This window comes from Sapajus apella, unplaced genomic scaffold (assembly GCF_009761245.1).
Source record: "Sapajus apella isolate SASKATOON/1434 unplaced genomic scaffold, GSC_monkey_1.0 scaffold48, whole genome shotgun sequence".
NCBI classification, from domain to species: domain Eukaryota; kingdom Metazoa; phylum Chordata; class Mammalia; order Primates; family Cebidae; genus Sapajus; species Sapajus apella.
This window is the reverse complement of record NW_022436988.1, coordinates 4321070-4341835: the sequence shown is the minus strand read 5'-3', so window position 1 is coordinate 4341835 and position 20766 is coordinate 4321070. Positions and strand designations below refer to the sequence as shown.

Sequence of the window (20766 nt, the reverse complement as noted above, 5' to 3'; positions counted from 1 at the left end):
AGAATCGCTTGAACCCAGGAGGCAGAGGTTGCAGTAAGCTGAGATCGCCCCACTGCACTCCAGCCTGGGAGACAGAGTGAGACTCCATCTCACAGCCTCCTGAGTAGCTGAAAGAAAGGAAAGAAAAAGAAAATGTATTTATCTCTGTATTTCCATTACCGGATAAAATGCTGCACTTTGCTGAATAAATGTTGCTGAATTAAGGTGACATCACTATGGTGCGCATCATGAAAAACCAGAAGATTCTAGAATCTCGTAGTATTGCCATAGGATTGTCCAGTACTTAGGAGTACACCACTTACATGCTTATGTATGTTTCATTTTGACCCAGAGAATAGTGAAACAAATCCAGACAGGATGTTAAAGACATCATTAGTGTAGATGTCTTCAGAAAAAAGGTGAAATATGGGACAGAAGGGCGGACAAAACAGAAAAAAATGTACTGTACCAAGATGTTCACAGTGGTACTTTGGGAGTGAAAGAGAAAGCAGCTTTCTTTTCACTATTTTGTATATTTGGAGTGTATTACTCTCATATGAAAAGACTGTAAGAACAGGAAAGCAAAGCCAGTGCAGAACTTACAGGGCAGGAGTTTAGCCCCCACAACATCCAAAATCCCAGCCAGATTTCCTTGCACAGGGATTCACTGTCCTAACAGTCGGCACACCATCAGGACCAGTGGCTCTGGCCTGCAGCCTGATGGGGCTACCAAGCGCAGTCCCGGGGTAAGAAGCTGCATGCGTGTGATGCCCGCAGGGATGGAGAACACCGCCGAGCGTCAGACACAATGGAAACCTATCTTCACGCCTCACAGCAGAAAATGCTAAGGCATGCATCTATTTCTTGGTCCTAAGTAAATGACCGGTGAATATAGCCAGGATTTCAATTTACTTAGGCCCAATTTTCCTCTGTATTATTTTAAAAGATACTTCTAAGTCTTAATTTTCTCAGTGAAATCAATGACTTTTGCTGCATGAAGATATACTTGGAGAACAAAAGCAGAGCATTCTCAACTCAACTGCCTTGATTTATTTTAAGACAAAAGTCAGATGCTGCGGCAGTATGCCTGCTTTGCTCTTACGATGACCAAGAGAGGTGGCAGAAATGGAAAAACACCCCTCACAGGGCGGTGAGCCACAGTCTCCCCACCAAGTGTTAACTTGCCAGGGTTCTGGGCACCCTGCTTAGAGGGAGCTCTAAAAAGAACTAATTTATGATTTTTATTCTCTTTGCCTATTATTACAAGATGGATATATATATATATACTCAAATTTACAGCTGTCTCTCTCACTGAATAAAAACCAACAAAACTTCTTAAAACTCCAGATAATCTCAAATTAATGTTTCCCATTTCATTTCCTTTTTCCCCACTATATATTTTACCCCTTGGGCTGTTTCTTCTGAAATCCTATTTCTGCGAACCCAGAACACTTGAATTTTCTAAATCATGATTATTTCCTTTTTCTTTTCATCTCCCTTTTAATTAGGGCCACATACTCTTTCTCAGCAACCAATGCAAATTCATTCTTTCTACCCCAGCTCCAAAACCCATTTTTAGTATGTTATTTCATGCTCTCCTTCCTCCAGGCCAGGTGTCTCCCATCCCACCAGAACTGGATGCCTGCTCTGAGCCCAAGTTCCCTGCAAGGAGCACACATCCTCTCAGGGGTTCCCCACTCTGAGATCTACCTCAGTTCTTCTTTGCTTAAACTCTCCCCCATCCCCCACAGACATAGAAGGGCAAATCCAACCGTCTCCTTAACCATGTCTGATTAGAGTCTCTTGGAACTGAGGCCTTGCCCAGCCCTAGTCTGGATGCCAACCAGCAGGTGCTCACCGTCGTATACTCAAAGTAGTAAAGGCAGTTGTCAGTCAGGATGAACCAGCGTCTCTTCCAAGTCTTTACCCTGCCACCTGCAGAGCAAACAGAGATGTGCGTCCGACAAGAGAGAACCAGACGAGCGCGGGCTCCGCAACACACACAGCTCTCTCCTCAGAGATGGGGGGAGAGGCATCAGGAGAACGTGGAGACCACGACATCTACATCAGTAACAAGACACAGAGCCGAGACACAAGCATCTTTTACATAGTGAAAGTCTGTGGGTACAAGCAGAGCAAGCGCGTCTAGGTGACACCCTGGAGATGGAATCAGGACGGCAGGATGAGCATGGGTTTGGGAGGGAAAACCCAGGGGCGATAATGACACACAATGCAAATTTGCCAGAGTAAGCAAAAAGCCTACGTGGTAGAAATCGCCAAAGAACAGAAAAAGAGGGAAGGGTCAGCCCTAATGCAGGCTACTCTGCCACTGACAAGCAGCCAGCACATAGGAGTGTTTCACTGGAAGTGAAGGAAGGGGGAATCAGGAGGGAGATGCTGGGAGGCTTCACAAGAAAATCCATGCTTTCCTTGGAACATGGAACCAATTCCCATGGTTTTACCCTCTTCCTCATCTTCATGATTAGAGTGAGCTTCTACACTGGCTTTTAACCTTATGTCCTGAAAACACAATCTCCCGAGTCCTGGGTGAGAATCAAAGCAGAATTCCTTTATCGAGGAATAATCAACTCATACTGAGAGGCTGCCTCAGAAGTCTTTTCCATTTTGGGAAAAAACAGCTGGCAAATTCAGCTATGGCAAAACAAGCTCTGGCAGCGGCAGCTGAGAGGCTGGCAAGGGCCTCCCTTGGTTCTTTTTAGTATTTCTCAGTACAAAACGTTGGGGTCATGGCAGGTGCGGTGGCTCACATCTGTAATCCTGGCACTTTGGGAGGCCGAGGTGGGTGGATCACTTGAGGTCAGGAGTTCAAGACCAGCTGGCCAACATGGCGAAACTCCGTCTCTACTAAAAATATAAAATCAGCTGGGGGTGGTGGCATGTGCCTGTAATCCCAGCTACTCAGGAGGCTCAGGCATGAGAATTGCTTGAACCGGGAGGCAAACGTTGCAATTAGCTGAGATTGTACCACTGCACTCCAGCCTAGGTGACAGAGCAAGACTCCATCTCAAAAAGAAAAAGAAAAAAAAGGAAAAGTTGGGGTTGGGTCATAAAGTTATGCTGGGACAGATAGGAAGGAAGAAAAAAATGTAACCGCAGCTTATCTGAATGAAGCTACGCCTGCTGTCACATCAGGACCACGGGCTTTCTTTTCTTCCACCTCCCTTCCATCAAGAGAAAATGTTCTGAACATGAACCACCCAAAAATTACCCCGATGGCCTTCACCTGTGAAGCTATGCATGGCATTCTAGAAACACTTCTTGTGCCCTGTCCTTTTGCTAAGACTTAATCTACAGACAACATCACTTCTCCAATCATCCTAAATGGCAAGGACCATGGGGCGTAAATCTCATACCCCTGATCATGATTTCTCTCTTGCCCTCATCACGAATAGCTGAGCAAAGAGGAGGGTGGTTTTACAGGGACTATTTCCTACTGCCAGGACCCACCTGCATGCTCACACCAGAGAAACCTAAGGGGAGTATGTGAATAATGCTATGGAAAGAAAATGTCTACTGTAGGTCCTGGCAGACAAGTAAAAGGACCACTGGGCTTTCGGGTCTGTTTCGCACCCTGTTTAGATGCTGCACTCTAGGCGGGCTTACGAGACTGATCATTAATTGCCAAGATTCTAAATGACACAGATCGAGGTTATGCGAGGGTATCTGCTGTAAGCAAGCACGTGCCATCTGTCTGCCCATCCTGTGCTGTATCAAGCAAATTGAGACTCTCTCCCTCCAGTGACTTGTGAGTTTCATGTGAGCCCTTGCTGCTGGTCCCTAAAGGTTAGATGGCATGAATTAAGAGAAAACCATCAATGGATACTATGACATGCATGTGGAAAACAAGAAAGCCTGGGCAGAACTGAAATAAATAAGGAGGATAAAGAAGACAAGGACTATATTCAGGATTGAAGCCAATTTGTTCTTAAAAAGGAACCCCCGCCAATTCAGAGTCTGAGAACTTTGGTCTTCCACTGGTTGCCCACGCAGGCTCAGCACAAAGGGAACATCAACCCATGCTGACCGCCCATGCACTCCATCACAGGACACTACCCGGTAACCCTTGGGACTTAGGAGATCATGGAAAAAGGGAGTCAGATGCTAAAAGGAATGAGATGGAAGGAAATCAAGGAGAAAAAGCAAAGCCGGAAGAAATTCTCTGCCCGATTACAAAAGCTTGGTTATTTTCTTTAGACAACTTGCTGCATTATAGAGACCTCTACCACAAAGCACCACTGTGGCCCCACGGGGAACATTTCCACGTGGAAAGAAAAACAAACATGGAACAAGCAAACAGATCAATGCGCGCCTAGGACAGTCCCTGTGGAACTCACAGGACCACCTCCCACTGCACGGCTCCTCAGGCCCTCCTGTGACCCCTCGAGGTATCAAGGCCAGATGCCATCTTCCCCTACAGCTGAGAACAACCTGGAAAGTCCTAAAACATCTGAGTGAGTGTCTATGTTTGGGGTTGTTCTTTGTAAGCGTAGCTACTGCTCAGGGAATGCTTAGGCACAAACCTGAGGAGTCTTGGGCTAGGAAAGCATGTTTCCCCAAACCAGCAAATGGAGAGGAGACGCCAACAACGTAGCTAGGAGACTGATTTGGGGCTTTAACAAGGACTCGCTGAAAAAGCGAGGGAGCAAAACAAAACATAAAAACAGAGCCGAGGTTGTAATACCCTTCTCTGATCCCCAGAAAATTCAACACAAGGACTTCAGGAAGGGTTTTTCCGTTTGGAGTTTTTCTGTTTTTTTTATACTTCACTCGGTATCATTTTGAATTTAGGAAACACCATTTCCCCTTTTCATGCAAAGGCAAATGTCTTAAGTGTTGTCTAATTTAATTCTTTCCCTAATTTGTGTTTCCACATGGTAAATTTGAAGCTTTCCATAGCTTTGGGAAGTCAAGACTTTGTTCTCTCTGGAGAAAGTCTCAGCCTGAAAAAAGAATAAAAAAGACTTCCTTCTCTTCTTTCTCCTCATCCCCACTTCGGAGATTAACTTTCAATCGGGTTGATTAACGGATGTCAAATTGAGTATCAAACATAGCGCATGTCTTAGCCAATAATTCCAAGTGAAATGAAGTGGAAACTTCCTCTGCTTTTACAAACCCACTCTTAGTATGTTTTCTTGCATTACTGCATTCAGTAAGGAATATAACATATACTCCTCCAAAAAGGAAAAACATGCAAATTGCCCTAAACCCCTGATCCTGACCAGTTCCCTAGGGACTGTACAGTAAGTTAGAAGCAGCAATAACACTACCACCGGCAATTAAAAAACAAAATAACCAAAAATAACAAAATAAGAAAATGCTGCAGCAATGACAGTGGCCTAGGCAGAGCGAGCGAGCAGGGTGAGGGGTTACATACCTCCTGGAGTTTGGGGCAAGGAAAAGGAGAGCCAAAATCATGGAAACATACAAATGAGGGAGAAAAGAAAATTAAAACAAAGAAATTAAATCCGATTCCTTAATCTTAAAGTGCAATGTATCAGTCACATTCATGCCTGCCTGGGAGAGAGCTGAACTAAAAACACTAACTGGGTAAGTGATCCCACTACAGTCTGGCACAGGAACGAGGGGCTCTTATATGCTACATCCCACTTCATCAAGGCAAGATTTGAGGCACTATTGGAAACCTGGCCCCAAAGATGCCACAAATCGGCTTTTACAAAGCCAACGTTTATTAGTATATCCAGAATCAGAGCAAAGAAAGCTAAGATTATTTCAGGGAAAATTAAATGTCTTTCTTTAGATGGCTGTCACTTTTTAAAGTGTGTGTGAGAATGCACACACATATACCCATGAATACACATGTACATATGTGTATACACAAGAATACACATTCTTATGTCTATATGCATACACAGACATATACACACAACTACAGATGGCTGGAAGCCCTGCCTTCTGCAGCACATAAACACAAGGAGTGATTCTAAGTGTGCTACAATGAAAAGACAATATTCAGAGTTTAGAAGGGTTTGATGGAGGTTTAGAAAAAGTAATGCAATGAGGTAAAACTGAGTCCCACACTTGGTTAAATTTTCTCTTTTTTAAAATATATCTGATGCCTCATGAATTTGCATGTCATCCTGGTGTAAGAACCAAGATAATCTTTGTACTGTTCTAATTTTAGTATCTGGGCTGTCAAACCTAACACTTAGTATCAGCATTTAAACAAATTTCACTGGAGGGGGAAGTAAATCCAAACTTGGACACACTTTAAACATTTCCAGTAGGTTTCCTTTTAACTCTATCCACTTGGCAATAAGAATGTGGAAGGGAAGGCTGCCTGTGGGGTTAGTAATTTTAGAGCCTTAACTTCAAAGATTCTGCTGGCTTAGAGATATATAAAATGATGGCCAATTCAAGAGATATTTAAAACTGATGGTGAAGTGATGCTTTAAGGGGAATTTATGAATTAAGTCATTATGTATAAGCACAAGGACTTGGGATATGCCTTTAAAAGGAAATATAAAGTCTATTGTTATCTGAACTAGTCAGAAATAAAGGATTCCATTTTAGCCTTCCCAGATGTGTCGGTAATAGCCAAGAGAGTGCTGATGTCTAATCACCAGAGTGAGTAGTTACGCTAATAGAGGCGGGAACAGCCCCTGCTAATGTGGGAACCCAACTCATCAAAGGCTAAGGCAGAAGGCAACAGAGCAAAGTACGCTTTCAGTGGCCAAAAAAAAAGAATGGACATCATTATGTGCAGAGAGACTAGAGCTCTCTCCCTGTTCTGAAACTACTAATAAAATAATCACATGTGGACACGAATGTGCATGAAAACTCTACTAATGCTTTTCCTATTGATTACTCTATCACCTTCAGGGCATGACCACAAATCTCAGCAATACAAGCTCATCACTTCTGGCAGAGGGAAGAGGAATGCATTTCCAGCTTTTTTGAATGAACAAAATCATTAATGTGGCTGATTCGGATTGAAAGGAGGGGAAAAAAAAAACCGCTGCCCAAGAATGAGTAAGAGTGCTGTGGATTGCGCTGCAGCCAAGGGCTCTAGGCTTGCCATGCACACTGCCTGTGGGGGAGCCAGATGCAGAAGGAAGTGACGATGCACTGGGGCAGGGGCAGGAGTGCCAGGTACAAGTCTGTGTGATGGGAAGTAGAAAGATGGACAAGGTTGGCCACCCTCCCAATGGTTATGGGGACAGGGAAGGCAAATGGATCAGGTGCTCAGGGAAATGCCTTGAAACAAAACCTGGCCAACCAATTCAAGAGTGGAAACATGGAGCACAAAACACATGTGGGCAATAGTTACAGTGGAGTCAAGTCTGTTCCCAGTAGTCTCTGTGTCCCATGGGGGCAATGACTAGGAAGTCACTTCCTTTTTGGAAGTGGACCTTTGTTAGAACAGAACTCATACCAAAGTCTCTCTGGAATCCCCCATAAGCCACACCCTTTCCCATATGGTGTGTGTGTGTGTGTGTCCATGAATGCGCGCACATTCGCACGCACGCACACACACACACGCGCACACACACACACGCACACAGACAGAGAGAGAGCTTTCTTCCTAAGTCTCAGCTTTAGGAGCCCTAACCCAGAGACATTCTTACCGAGTTTCAATAGCCAGCCTTCTCGGTCTGGGTTGAAGAAAGTGTGAGTGAGGTCATTCCCGTCATCTTCCGGGATTTTGAAGGGTTCGTTTTTTATGCTCTCATAGAGATTCTGGGATAAAAGATGACAATTCATGTTTCTGATTCTAGAAATATTTTTTTCCCCTTTCTCTTAATTCATTCCACAAGCATTTATTATGTTCCTACGGTAAGCCAAGCCTGCTAAGTGCTGAGACTAGAAGAATATGACCATTTCTGCTTTCAGGTAGCTCACAGTCACAAAATAAGTAAGACTTCCCAGTGAAGAAAATAAAGACAGCAGCTCAACTTCTATTCAAACCTTTAGTGTCATATTTACAAACCACTGTCCCTTTCCTGATTCAGTAGCTGGGCCTCACTACCAATTTCTTCATGAAATTCACATGGTTAAATAAATTAAAAGAGGAGACCCTTGATAAATCGTATGTCTTTTCTTCCTTCCTACAAAACATGATCCTGTTCCCAGTGAACTCTTTCTTGGCTTGAATGAAGGCCACTCCTGCTTGCTTACCCGGAGTAGCTCCTCTGGCAGGTCTCCTCCATCATTGATGCCTCGATTCATGGCAATGAACCTCTCCACCGTGGGCTTATCTTTGACATTGGGGTTGTGGAGACTGGTGTTCAACATGATGATGGCAAAGGAGAGGACGTAACAAGTGTCTAAAGATGAGAGAAAAGCAAAGGGAAGCCGTTGTATGCTCAGATGATCAGAAACATCCCACCCACAAGAGTAAGAGATGCTAGATGAAATCAGAAATTAAAAAACCATGTTCTCAAAACAATGGGATGAATCCACACTCTCGGGCACAATGCTGTCTGAAAGGAGCAAGGCACAAAAAGCACATAAAGTATTCAAGACTTAAAGATGTTTATTTTTTTCAGATTGAAAAGGAGAACACACACACTGTAGAAAATATGAGAAATACAATGTATTAAAAAAATGCATATGATCTATAATGACCTCTCATGCCATTATCTAGCAGTACTTTGCTTTACTTCCTGTATGTAAATGTGTCTATGTATAAACACAGCACAAATTTATCTCACCAACATATGCTGTAACAAAACTGGAAACAAACAGATACATATATATGCTTTTTTGCTAATCTTCTTATTGTTTTCCTATGTCAATAAAAATTCTTTACAACATGGGTTTTTTTAGTTTTTGTGTTGAGACAGAGTCTCACTCTGCAACCCAGGCTGGAGTGCTGGGTACAATCATAGCTCACTGCATGTAGTCTTAAACTCTTGGGCTCAAGAGATCCTCCTGTCTCAGCCTCCCAAGTAGCTGGGACTACAGGTACAAGCCACCACACCTGGCTAATTTTTAGAACTTTTTTTGTAGAGACAGGGTCTGATTATGTTTCCTAGACTGGTCTCAAACTCCTAGCCTCAAGCAATCCTCTCACCTCAGCCTCCCACCCAAGGTGCTGACATTACAAGTGTGAGCCACCGCACACAGCTAAAACATGGTTTTTAATATTGGTGTATTTCATAGTTCAGAGGTACCACCACTTAAATTCCTAGTGCCTTACTGTGGGGCTTTTGGATTATTTCCAACATTTTATTATTATAAGTATTATTAAATAAATGTTTCTAGGCATGAATCTCAGCCCTTTGGTTTCAGAAATTATCTGGTGCCAAGAAAAGAATCCAGTGTAAAATGCCTGTCATAAACTAGGATGAATGATCATATTTACCCGTCGACTGGAACACGCCATTATTGCACTGACAGTATCGCTGGGCAAATGCCTCCATCATCCGGTCGATCTTTTGGGCCTCTCCCGGTAGCCGGAAGCTCCACAGGAACTGCCTGAGAGGGAGACAGAGTGTTCCAGAACTTGGGGAGACAATTTATTTCTCTGTGAATTGTTAAACTGCCAATGATTTTTTTTTTTTTTTTTTTTTTTGAGACAGAGTCTCACTCTGTCATCCAGGCTGGACTGCAGTGGTGAGATCTCAGTTCACTGCAACCTCCACCTGTCAAGTTCACGCAGTTCTCCTGCTTAGCCTCTGAGTAGCTGGGACTACAGGCGCGTGCCACCGTGTCCAGCTAATTTTTTGTATTTTTAGTAGAGACAGGTTTCACCGTGCTGGCCAGGCTGGTCTCAAACTCCTGACCTTGTGAGCCGCCGCCTCAGCCTCCCAAAGTGCCAGGATTACAGATGTGAGCCACTGTACCTGGCCACTGCCAATGATTTTTTAACATCAAAGTGCAAAGGGAGCCCCCTGAGCTTCAGCCTTCTGTTACTATAACTCTAACGAATGCAAAGTTGCCATCCACACCACTGTTATCTTAATCAAAAGTAAAATATTTCTTAGGAAAAAATGAGCAATTAAGATTTTCCTACTAAGGAACTGTTTCCCTCCTCAGAATAATACGCAAGACTGAAACATACATAATGGTCATTTTAAACAAATTCTATTTTCAGAAAACAACATGGGTGGCAAAAAGAGATGACTGTCTTGTCAAAGCATTAACAATTGATCCCTTTAAGTCAAAGAAAGACCCACAGCTGACAGGTTCAACTGTGGATTATTTCCATCCAGCTAAGTGATAGCACAAAAGATGATGTCATTATTTACACCTACAGCAGTGAAAAAACAGAATGACAGTTTCTTAAAAGGCAGAAAGTAACAGATTTAATAAAAAATTAAAGTTTACTTTTTTCTTTCCAAAATGAAATGCACAACTACTTATTCCAGGGCAGGAAATTAAAGGATTTTCTAAACCGAAGATGAAAAATTTCATAATTTAGTATTGAATTTCTAAAACCTCCAATGTAAGACTCAAGGAAGTGTGTTAGAGAATCTGCCTCAGGACATAACAAAAGATAATTCCCCTTGACCACCCAGTCATTTCTGGTCAGAGACCAATAGATTTCTTACTTCCCAAATACCTCAAGATATTCAAAATCATACCCAAAGATAGAATTTCAATAAAATGCCCCCCAGGACAGACTCATGATCAAAGGCTGGCCTCCCAATCCTTCCAAAGGTGCTCACCTCAAGAATACTCACCGTAGTGCCTGGACGAGATTAAGATCAGTGAATTCGTGCAGCTCCACAAATGCATGAAGAACCTGGATATTAAATTCATCTCTATAGAGAAATGACAAAGAATGGGAGAGAAAGCAGGAGTCAGACACCGACCCTGAGAATCTCCAGCCAGGCCAGGTCTCCTGCACTGCGTCCTATAGTCCTACGGCTGCCCAGACAGCCACTCACGCACACTGTCAGCAAGAAAACTGGCTAGCTCTGTTGACAAGCAAGATGTCCCCCAGGATCCCCAGACAGACCAACCACTCTTCCCTGAACAGCCTCCCTCAATACCAGTGTGGCTACAGACGCTTTAAGGCAAAAATCCCTCCAAGACCTTAAGGGTGTTTGGGAGTTTGTTTCCTTGTGTAATCCCTGAACAGCCTTCCCTAGCATCCGCATATCCCCAGGGCCTTACCTCTCCCCTAGGTAGTCACCAATGGCTGTCTTGTTGAGCCCTTCACCTTTATATAAGAACTGGGCAATGTCTTCACAAGTGTTCTTCAGCAGGTCGTTCTCTATTAAGAACTGGATCCCCTAGAAAAAGACAATAAAGACGCCAATGATGCTGTGCTGGGAACCAGCTAAAAAGAAGGGGAGAGGGCACGGGAAGAAATGGGTGTGGGTGCACTGGCATATTTAATAAATACCTGCTAATTGACCTAAAAAGCTAGGGAGTCACAGTTTAGGAACCAGGGCTTAGCACAAGACGTCTGCTCTACAAAACGGTGACATAAACTGTAACACTTGGAAAAAAACATCTTTAGGGTCTATCTAAGCACTATAAAAAAAAAAACAACCCATCTTAAAGATTATGGACCTCTTCCCACTTCTTTCTCACTTACCTTTTTAGGGTCCATATTAAATTTTTTCCTGCCCATGGCTACCTGTTTGTTCCTCTGCATGTTTTTCCTGTAAAACAACCATCACAGGCATTTTAGTACTTCAGGCCACTGGAAAGGCTTGAAAGACTAATACCATTTCCACATGCATCCACTGATTTACACAGATTTTTGAAAGATTTATCCAGGAAAACAACAGGTATAATCTGGTGAAGCTACAAAAGGTCAAATGAAACCTGATGCATGAACCTGGCTCCATGCTCATTTGCTCCTTCTACCTGAATCAGAAGTTTTCTTTCTTTCTTTTTTTTTTTTTTTTTTTTTTTTTTTGAGACAGGGTCTCTCTCTGTCTGAAGGGTGAAGTGCAGTGGTGCTGTCTTGGCTCAATGCAACCTCCCTCCTGGGCTCCAGTGATCCTCCCACCTCAGCCTCCCAAGTAGCTGGGACCACAGGTACTTGCCACCACGCCCTGTTAAATTTTTTTCTTTTTTTTGGTAAAGATAGGGTCTCACAAGCTGGTCTTGAACTCTTGGGCTCAAATGATCCGCCTGCCTTGGCCTCCCAAAGTGCTGGGATTACAGGTATGAGCTACTGTACCCGGCCAGTTTTAACATGATTTTGTAAAAACTTTATCAGGGTATATAATATTCCCACTATAGGTATGTATTTGAATTTTAGGAAACTGACTAAGTTGTGCGACATCACCACAATCCAGTTTTAGAACATTTTCATCTCCCTACAGAACCCCTCACACCCTTTTACAGTTTGTCCTCGCTTCCACTTCCATCGCCAGGCAACTCTTCATCTATCTGCTGTCTCCACACATCTGCCTATTCTGGACATATCATATAAAGAGAATCACAAAATATCTGGATTTTCAGATCTAGCTTCTTTCATTGCATAGTGTTGTCAAGGTCATCGTGCTGGAGCGTGGGCCAGTACTATACACCTTCTTGCTGCTGGATCATCTTCCATTGTATGGATAAACCACATCTGCTTATCCATTCACCAGATGATGGGCACGTAGGCTGTTTGTGGTTTGGGATGATTATGCATAAGGTTGCTACCAGCATTTGTGTGCATGTCTTTGTATGGACACATATTTTCATTTCCCTTGGGTACATACCCAGGGGTGGACACTGCTGGGTCATATGGTACATTTATATTTAACTTTTTAAGCAGCTGCTAAATAATCGGCACTTTCCTTGACTGTATCAGAATGAAAAATGCAATTTCTCAGACCATGCTTCTCAAAATATGGTACACCAACCAGCAGCCTTGGGAGCATATCAGACATGAACAATCTCCGCTCCTGCTTATACGTATGTATCACGTGGGGCCTCATCAAAACAGATGCTGACCCTATGTCTGAGAAGGGGCCTTCTATACGTTTGACACTATCCCATGTATGGAATCTGAGTAGAAAGGCCCTGGACTGGCTGAGTCATTCACAAGTACAAGGGGCAGAACCCAGGAATTTGCATTTTTAAAACCTCCAGCAGTAATTCTGGTGTGCACCCAAATTTAAGAACCACTGCCATCAATAGTAATTTTATAATCTCTGAGAGCAAAAAAGTTGCTCAGAAATAAAATCATAAAATATTATTGTCTTGAAGAACACATGTATTCTCTGGCTAAATCCATGGAAGGAAGAAAATACTTCTAAGCGTTTTGAGGGTTGGGTTTTTTGTTTTTTGTTGTTGTTGTTACAGGCAGGGCCTTGCTCTGTCACCTGGGCTGGAGTACAGTGGTGTCACTTTGGCTTAATGCAACCTTCAACTCCTGAGCTCAAGTGATCCTCTGACCTCAGCCTCCTGAGTAGCTAGGACTACAAGCAGGTATCACCACAACTGGCTACTTTTAAAAATATTTTGTAGAGACAGGGTCTTGCTATGGAGCCCAGGCTGGTCTTAAACTCCTGGCCTCAAGCAATTCTCCCAACTTGGCCTCCCCAAATGTTGGTATTATAGGTGTAACCCATCAAATCCAGCTGGTTTTGACCTTTTGAAAGGAATGCTTAAAAACTGTGAGTAGTATCAGAACTTCCAGGTGTTAGATAATCTGGGATCCCTTGTGAACAGCTACCTTAGGAAACAAAGTCACAGGGTCACAGGGAAGCACCATTTAATTTCAGCCAAAATGAAGGATTATAACCAGCTATCTAGAAATTCCTATTTAACTAAAATAATTGTCTAATCATTTTTTTTTCTAAATCCAGGAAGATAACTTTGATCAGTATTTCCAAACAAATACCACAAGGAAAGGCCTGTTTCATGGTTTCCAGTGTAAGTGCGGCAGCATCACAGGGCCCGCAGAAGCACGGGGTGAAACCACTGGGAATGTTCAACTTCCCGGGCCTCAGTCTAGTCCCTCACCACAGGCTTTCCTGCCGCCACCGGAATGCACACTCCCAGATCTCTGCCGGTCACAATCTGTCCACATGACTGCCTGGGACACACACCGGAGATGGCTCCCTCATTTCATCAGCTAGCCAGCTCACTTCATCTGTCCCACTTGGAGCCCCTATCACTCCAGTCTCTAGGCAGCAACTTCTCTAAGAGGCTTTCTCCAGTCTCTGCAAAGGGGCTGACACCCCAGTAAGGTGTCCAAAGCAAAATAGCTGTTACTGCTACTAGATCGCCAGTTAACTGATGTGTATACATTCCAGAAAGTTAAATCTTGTACTATATGAGTATATTATTTCTGCTTTATTAAACAGTATTTAGAATCGCTCCTACATAATGTTGGCATCAGGTTGTTGATGAGAAACATGAATTCTCTCTTGCAGGAAAGTCCGAGCAAATATAATACCTGGTTGAGAAACAAACGCAGGGTGAGCCCGAGTGCCCATACAGATGGATCCTCGGGGATCTGCAGAATCACTTCCCTCTTGGGGCTTTCGATACTGGAAATTCATTTTAAGTTCCAGATTAAAAAAAATAATAATAACCTAATGACCACTCCCTGACTCACAACTTCAGATGCCATTCATTAGTGACAAGACTTCACAAATTCACTGGCTGAGTACTTTGGATGCTGAGGCACTCACATTCCTAGTGTCTGCATTTCCTTGCTGTTTTATGGTAACTGACAGAGAACTGATCAAGAAAAAAACAAAGGGCACACTGAATTCTGAATATGTGTGTGTGGACACCAGAAGAGACAGAAAGGAAACATACCAAAATATGAATCCTGATTATCTCTCGGATGAGTGTTTATGAGAAATTTGTTTTTATATTTTTCTGTATTTTACCAATTTTTTACAATAAAAGTATATTGCCTTTATAATCTGAAAAAAAAGCCATTTTAAAAAACATTTTTAAGATCAAGGTAAAATTTACATTTAACAGAATACACGCATCTTAAGTGTACAGTTCAATTTGTTAAGTGCATATACCCTTGAAGTACCACTCATATTAATACAGAATATTCCTGTCATTCCTGTAAGTTCCCTACGGCCCTTCCTAGTCAACCCCACCCCACCCAACCCCAACAACCACCTTGAGGGCAGCCCCCCGCTATGATTTTTGCCACCACAGCTTAGTTTCTCTGTTCCACACGCTCATGCATGGAAGCACATGGTACCCACAGTTTCTTCTACTCATCACAGTGTTTGTGAGATTCCTCTGTGCTGCCGCACCTTAGTAGTTCCTTCCTTTGCACTGCCTATTACTTCCATCTATTTATCCATTCACCTGCTGGCAGACATTCAGGGTTATTTCCAGTTCCTGGTTATTTTCTTTAAGAATGCTATAGATATTCTTGTACAAGTCTTTGTATGGACATGTTTTCATTTCTCTTAAGTAACTAGGAGTTGAATTGCTGACGAAACTGCCAAACTTCTTACCCAAATAGTTACACCATTTTATTCTCACTAGCACTCGCCAACATGCAGTACCACCAATCTTTTTAATTCCGGCCATCCTAGTGGATGTGAAATACCATTTCATAGTAGTGTTAAACTGCATCCCCCTACAAGTCATGACATTAAGCATTTTTCATATGTCTACTATACATACGGCTTCTTTTGTAAAGTGTCCAAGTTTTTGGCCCATTTTTTTATCTGGGCTGCCTTTTTTATCATATATTCTAGATACAAGTCTTTTTTCAGATATGTGTGGTACAAATATTTACTCCTAATCTGTTACCTGTTCATTTCTTTTAATAGTTTATCTTTTATAAAAGTAGAAGTTTTAAATTCTACTTTAGTGTATCCACTTTATTTAAGCTACAACTATGTAAAATGGAAACAGGGTAAACTAATCCAAAATACCAAATGGGCAACACAGAGACTGGCCATGGTGAGCTGGCCACCTTCTGTGGAATCCTCAGCCTCACTAAATCCTCATGGCACTGCCCAAAGGAGTCTAAAACAACAAATCAAACAGTCCTATGAAGCCAGACAGGAGTACTTAGGCTTAGAAAAATACAGACATGTAGTGAATTGGAAACAGCCCATTTATTGTATTAAGCAGTCAGAAAACGGTCTAGGAACCCCATTCAAAACTAAACTCTCAAAGTCACTAGCATTTCATGTAAATAAAAGAAAAAAAAAGCAAAGAGTCCTTGTCCTTTTATACTATCATTGCATTTCTACATTTTCTTCTCTTAAGCATTAGGAAGGTGCAAATAAGCTCGCGATTATACTCAGACATGACTGGGCACTCCAGCCCTTTGAAACTGTATCAGCAGCACTCATTAAGCTTTTCCTTTACACGAGGGAAAAACAGAAACTTTAACATACACACACAGTGGACAACAGAGGGGAGTAATTCACATAAAAATTTAGGAGCAGTTTAAGGCTTTCCGGGACCTTTGAAATTCTCCAGTTCAATCCTTTTTTTTTTTTTTTTAAGAACCAGTCTTGCTCTATCACCAGACTGGAGTGCAATGACATGATCTCGGCTCACTGCAATCTCTGCACCTCCCAGATTCAAGCGATTCTCCTGCCTCACCCTCCTGAGTAGCTGAGACTACTGGTGCACACCACCACATCTGGCTAATTTTTGTATTTTTAGTAGAGACGGGGTTTCACCATGTTGGCCAGGATGGTCTCGATCTCTTGACCCTGTAATCCGCTCATCCCGGCCTCCTAAAGTGCTGGGATTACAGGTGTGAGTCACTGCTCCCAGCCTTCAGTTCAATTTTTTAAACAATGAAAGAAGCTCCTGTGTTCCGGAGGCCTTGCGTGATGGATGGAAGGCAGACATTATGGGAGTATATGTGCTTGCTTAGGACTAGAAAGACACAAAGCTGACTTCTTCCTTCAATGTGCCATGTAAGGGTAATTAAGGGCTGGGTGCTTTAAGAAAGTACAACTGCAAATGCCACCTAGCAGCAGGGCAGACTCACCTTTCCTCTGTGGATCCCAGGGTTTCAATCTCATTAGCTACTTCTGCTATCTCATCCTTCAGCCTCTATAAAACAGACAGTCCAGAGTTAGCAGGAAAGGGAGATGCAGAACAAATTAAACCCTCTAAAATCTCACATAACTCCCTCCAACCAAAAACAAAATAAAATAAACTAAAATGAAATATGACAAAAATGCAAAAAAGTAAATTAGGAAAATTCATCTGTTTCAGAAATATTTGCTGGGCACGGTGGCTCATGCCTGTAATCCCGGCACTTTGGGAGGCCAAAGTGGGCGGATCACAAGGTCAAGAGTTTGAGATCAGCCTGGCCAATACGGTGAAACACATCTCTACTAAAAATACAAAAATTAGCTGGGCGTGGTGGCAGGTGCCTATAGTCCCAGCTACTTGGAAGGCTGAGGCAGAAGAATCGCTTTAACCCAGGAGGCAGAGGTTGCAGTGAGCTGAGATCGCGTTATTGCACTCCAGCCTGGGCGACAGAGCAAGACTCCATCCCTAAATAAATAAATAAATGAAATATTTATTGAGTTCCTACCAAATAGTAAGCATTCTAGAAAATACCAAGGTAGAAAAGGATACAGCTCTGACCTCATAGAGTTTACAGTCTAGGAAAGTTTATAAGCATATATATTATGTAATAAACAAAAACTGGCTGCCTCATCACAATCTTTCAGAACAAATCTGCAGCTTACTAAACACAAGTGTGCCAGAAAACTCAGAGGACAAGTCTCCTGCCCAAAGGCAAGACGCAGAGCCAGCAGTAGCTGAGCCAGGGCAACACTGCCACCACGTGGTTGGCAAAGGGAATGTCCGATGAAATCGACTGCATCCACACCCACCCTCATCTCAGCACACCCTTGGTCCAGATGGATGGACTCTTTTTCACTGGGAAGCAGGGCTTAAAATGGGGAACTGCTCAGCTTTCTCGGGATCTACCAGTGAAGCAGAAATCAAAGGATCAGGGAGAACTATCAAAATATACTCAAATCAACTGTGGAGCAAGTCAAGTCTTTCCTCATTTTGCTACTTTGGGTAACAGGATTCCCTCTTTAACACCACTCCTAATGTTTTACAAAGAATTCTGAAAGAATAACATTTGATGCCTTACGGTGAAAATAATCCAACTATTGGCTTCTAGACTTAATTCTTATAAAGCTGGATAATTATGAAAAGGAACTTGGAAAAACAGTAAAATTGCTATCACTAAGTCTATCCACAGGTACCAGAAATAATGCTGTCTTTTATGCAAAGTCCTCACAACAACTGCGTAGTAGGTGTTTTCATGATCAGACAGATGAAGAAACTGAAGTTCAAGAAACTGGAACTCTCTTGTCTCAAATCATTCAGCTAGAAAGCAGCAGAGCCAGGGCTGGGGCAGGGGCCAAGCTTCACCTGAAGCCCACATTCTCACTGCCTCTCCTCATCCACTCTGCTCCACGAGGGCAAACACAGCAGAGAGAATGCTACTCAGGAGACAGGAGTCCTACAGGGTATCTCCATCTCTGACAACTGCCCGACTGGGTGAACCTTGACAAACCATTCAACCTCGGATTTCCACCTACTCACTGGAGAGCAAAGGCGATACCAACACCCACACTTTGGGCAGAGCTGTAGTGAGAGCAGGTCAAAAGTGTCTTAAGGAGATGCTCCGCAAAGGACACATTTTGATACAAATGGAACTGTCACCACAGTTCTTACACTGGTGACACCACCGTGCTTCTCTCCTACCTGAATGTCAGCCAGCAGCTCCTGTTTTCTCCGTCGGATGTTCTCCAGTTCTTGACGCTCCTCTGCGGTCAGGTCACTGGGAACTACAAAAATGGAGGGAAATGTTACTAAGAAAGCTTTTATCTCACCAAAAATAAAGTATGATCCAGAGGCCATGAAAGGAGAAAGATACCAAGAAAGAAACTAGAAGCTAGTTTCAGAAATGACTCAGTGATAAGAGTTATGGCTCCAGTTCTCATCAGATTTTCTAAAGAAAGGAAGGCCCTTAAATCCCACAGGAAATCTCTGAGAAAGGAACTCTTGGAAGGAAAAACAAGAGAGAAAAGATTACAAAGGTTAAATTAGGTTGGCTATGAATGAAAAAGGGTGAATATTAGCTGAGTGCCTGGCCATTTTCATCCCTTCCAGCTGGGAGACTTCACGTTGACATTTAATTAATCTCTCTAGGCCTCAGATCCCTCATAGTCAAAAACAGAGCAGTACCAGGGCTCACTGAGTTGAGCTCCAACATGGAAAGATGTCCATGACCCCTTGAGGTGGGGAGGGGAGGCAAGTGGCAAAGCAACATATATAATTTTGTGCCACCTCTGGGAGGTGTTTGGAGAAAGAGACTATATATGCGCTGAGAAAAAAAAAACAAACTAGAATATACACCTAAAATCAGTGCTTAACTCTGGGAACTGGGATTACGGCACTTTCTCTTTCCGCTTCATATCTTTCTTCATTGTTTGGATGTTTTAAAATGTGCTCTTATCATCAGGGCAAAGTTATTTAATTCCCGGATCACAGTTCCCACCACAAAATACTTCTGCAATCCTCCAATGGCTCAATCTCCCCCACTTATACAAAGAGGAGATTTAGACAGACACCCTCTAAAATGACCCTCTGAGCATGCTATGGGAAGCCATGTGGGCAAATGGGAAGAACAAGCATTAGAATCAAGCAAACAAGGTTCAAATCCTAGCTCCAATCTACCAATTATCATATTAGGTCACTTCAGACAACTTATGTAACCTATTTGAGCCACATCTCATCATCAATAAAGTGGCGCCACCGTCACCCACTTGAAAAGGCTGATGTGAGGATGATGGAGACTAATTAAAGTGCCTCAAACCCTGCCTGGTTCTGAGCAGAAGCTCAGAAGTCTTGGCTCTTGTTCCCTCTGTGGCACAGCAAAGGACACCCATGCTCCTAAGGCAGGGCGTGGTGTGAGAGTCCTTCTGTCCTTCAGTGGGTGCCTATGTGAGCTAGAGCTGCACTGTGCAATATGGCAGCCATGAGCCCCATGTGACCTTAACCACTGGAAATGTGACCACCCAGTTTGAGATGTGCTGTATGTATAAAACATACACCAGACTTTCTATAAAAACAAAGGAAATGTCTTTTTAATAATATTTTATATTAATTACACATTGATATAACTTAATAAAATGTATTATTTTAATTGATCTCAAAGGAACTACTATGAAATAAAAGTGCATCTATGGCTTTCTACCAGACAGCACAGAGTTGGAATAACATCTCTGCTTCAAAGCATAGTTAGGATATGCATACTCTCCCTTCTGCCCATGGCATTCAAACTTAATCTACTACATGCAGAGAGCAGTTACTTTCCCCAATTATTTCACAAAAATCACCACAAGAGGGTAGAAACAATAGGCTACGGTGAAGCCCACAGAATGGGTTAATCAACCACATTAGAAAAGCCGACTTTTTCCTTTCTTCACCTAGTTTTTCCCCATCCTTCTTTAGAAAAGTGTTCTTTAAACATCTCCAAAATCCAAACTAAGAAATGCATTTTAGTCCAGGCCTGGTAGCTCAAGCCTGTAATCCCAGCATTTTGGGAGGCCAAGACGGGGCAGACTGCTTGAGCCCAGGAGTTTGAGACCAGCCTGGGCAACATGATGAAACCCTGTCTTTACTAAAAAGAACACCAAACAACAAAAATTAGCCACCTATAGCAACTCAGGAGGCTGAGGTAAAAGGACTGTTTTAGCCTGGGGTGCAGTGGTTGCAGTGAGCCAAGATTGCACCACTGCACTCTAGTCTGCACAACATAGCTAGACCCAGTCTCAAAAAAAAAAAGAAAGAAAGAAGAAAGAGAAAAGGAAAGAAAGAAAAGAAAGAAAGAAGAAAGAAAGAAAGAAAGAAAGAAAGAAA

At 42.7% G+C, this 20766-nt stretch overlaps 1 protein-coding gene and 1 non-coding gene across 6 annotated transcripts in view; both read right to left on the bottom strand.

Annotated features, from left to right (window-relative positions):
* CYTH1 (cytohesin 1) overlaps positions 1-20766 on the bottom strand; it is a 104777-nt gene that overhangs the window by 15629 nt on the left and 68382 nt on the right. For 3 of the 5 annotated variants that reach the window (XM_032241489.1, XM_032241488.1, XM_032241491.1), the window contains exons 2-10: positions 18607-18689; positions 16859-16923; positions 11510-11576; positions 11083-11201; positions 10647-10727; positions 9326-9438; positions 8137-8285; positions 7587-7698; positions 1838-1914 (exon numbers count right to left, since the gene is read on the bottom strand). In XM_032241489.1, the coding sequence (XP_032097380.1) occupies positions 1838-1914; positions 7587-7698; positions 8137-8285; positions 9326-9438; positions 10647-10727; positions 11083-11201; positions 11510-11576; positions 16859-16923; positions 18607-18689 (866 nt within the window). Of the gene's footprint in view, positions 1-1837; positions 1917-7585; positions 7699-8136; positions 8286-9325; positions 9439-10646; positions 10728-11082; positions 11202-11509; positions 11577-16858; positions 16924-18606; positions 18690-20766 lie in introns of all 5 variants that reach the window. The other 2 variants (XM_032241492.1, XM_032241490.1) reach the window with 1 other exon arrangement.
* LOC116525874 lies at positions 6063-6166 on the bottom strand. The gene has a single exon (XR_004257866.1). It is a non-coding gene; the product is annotated as a U6 spliceosomal RNA (small nuclear RNA).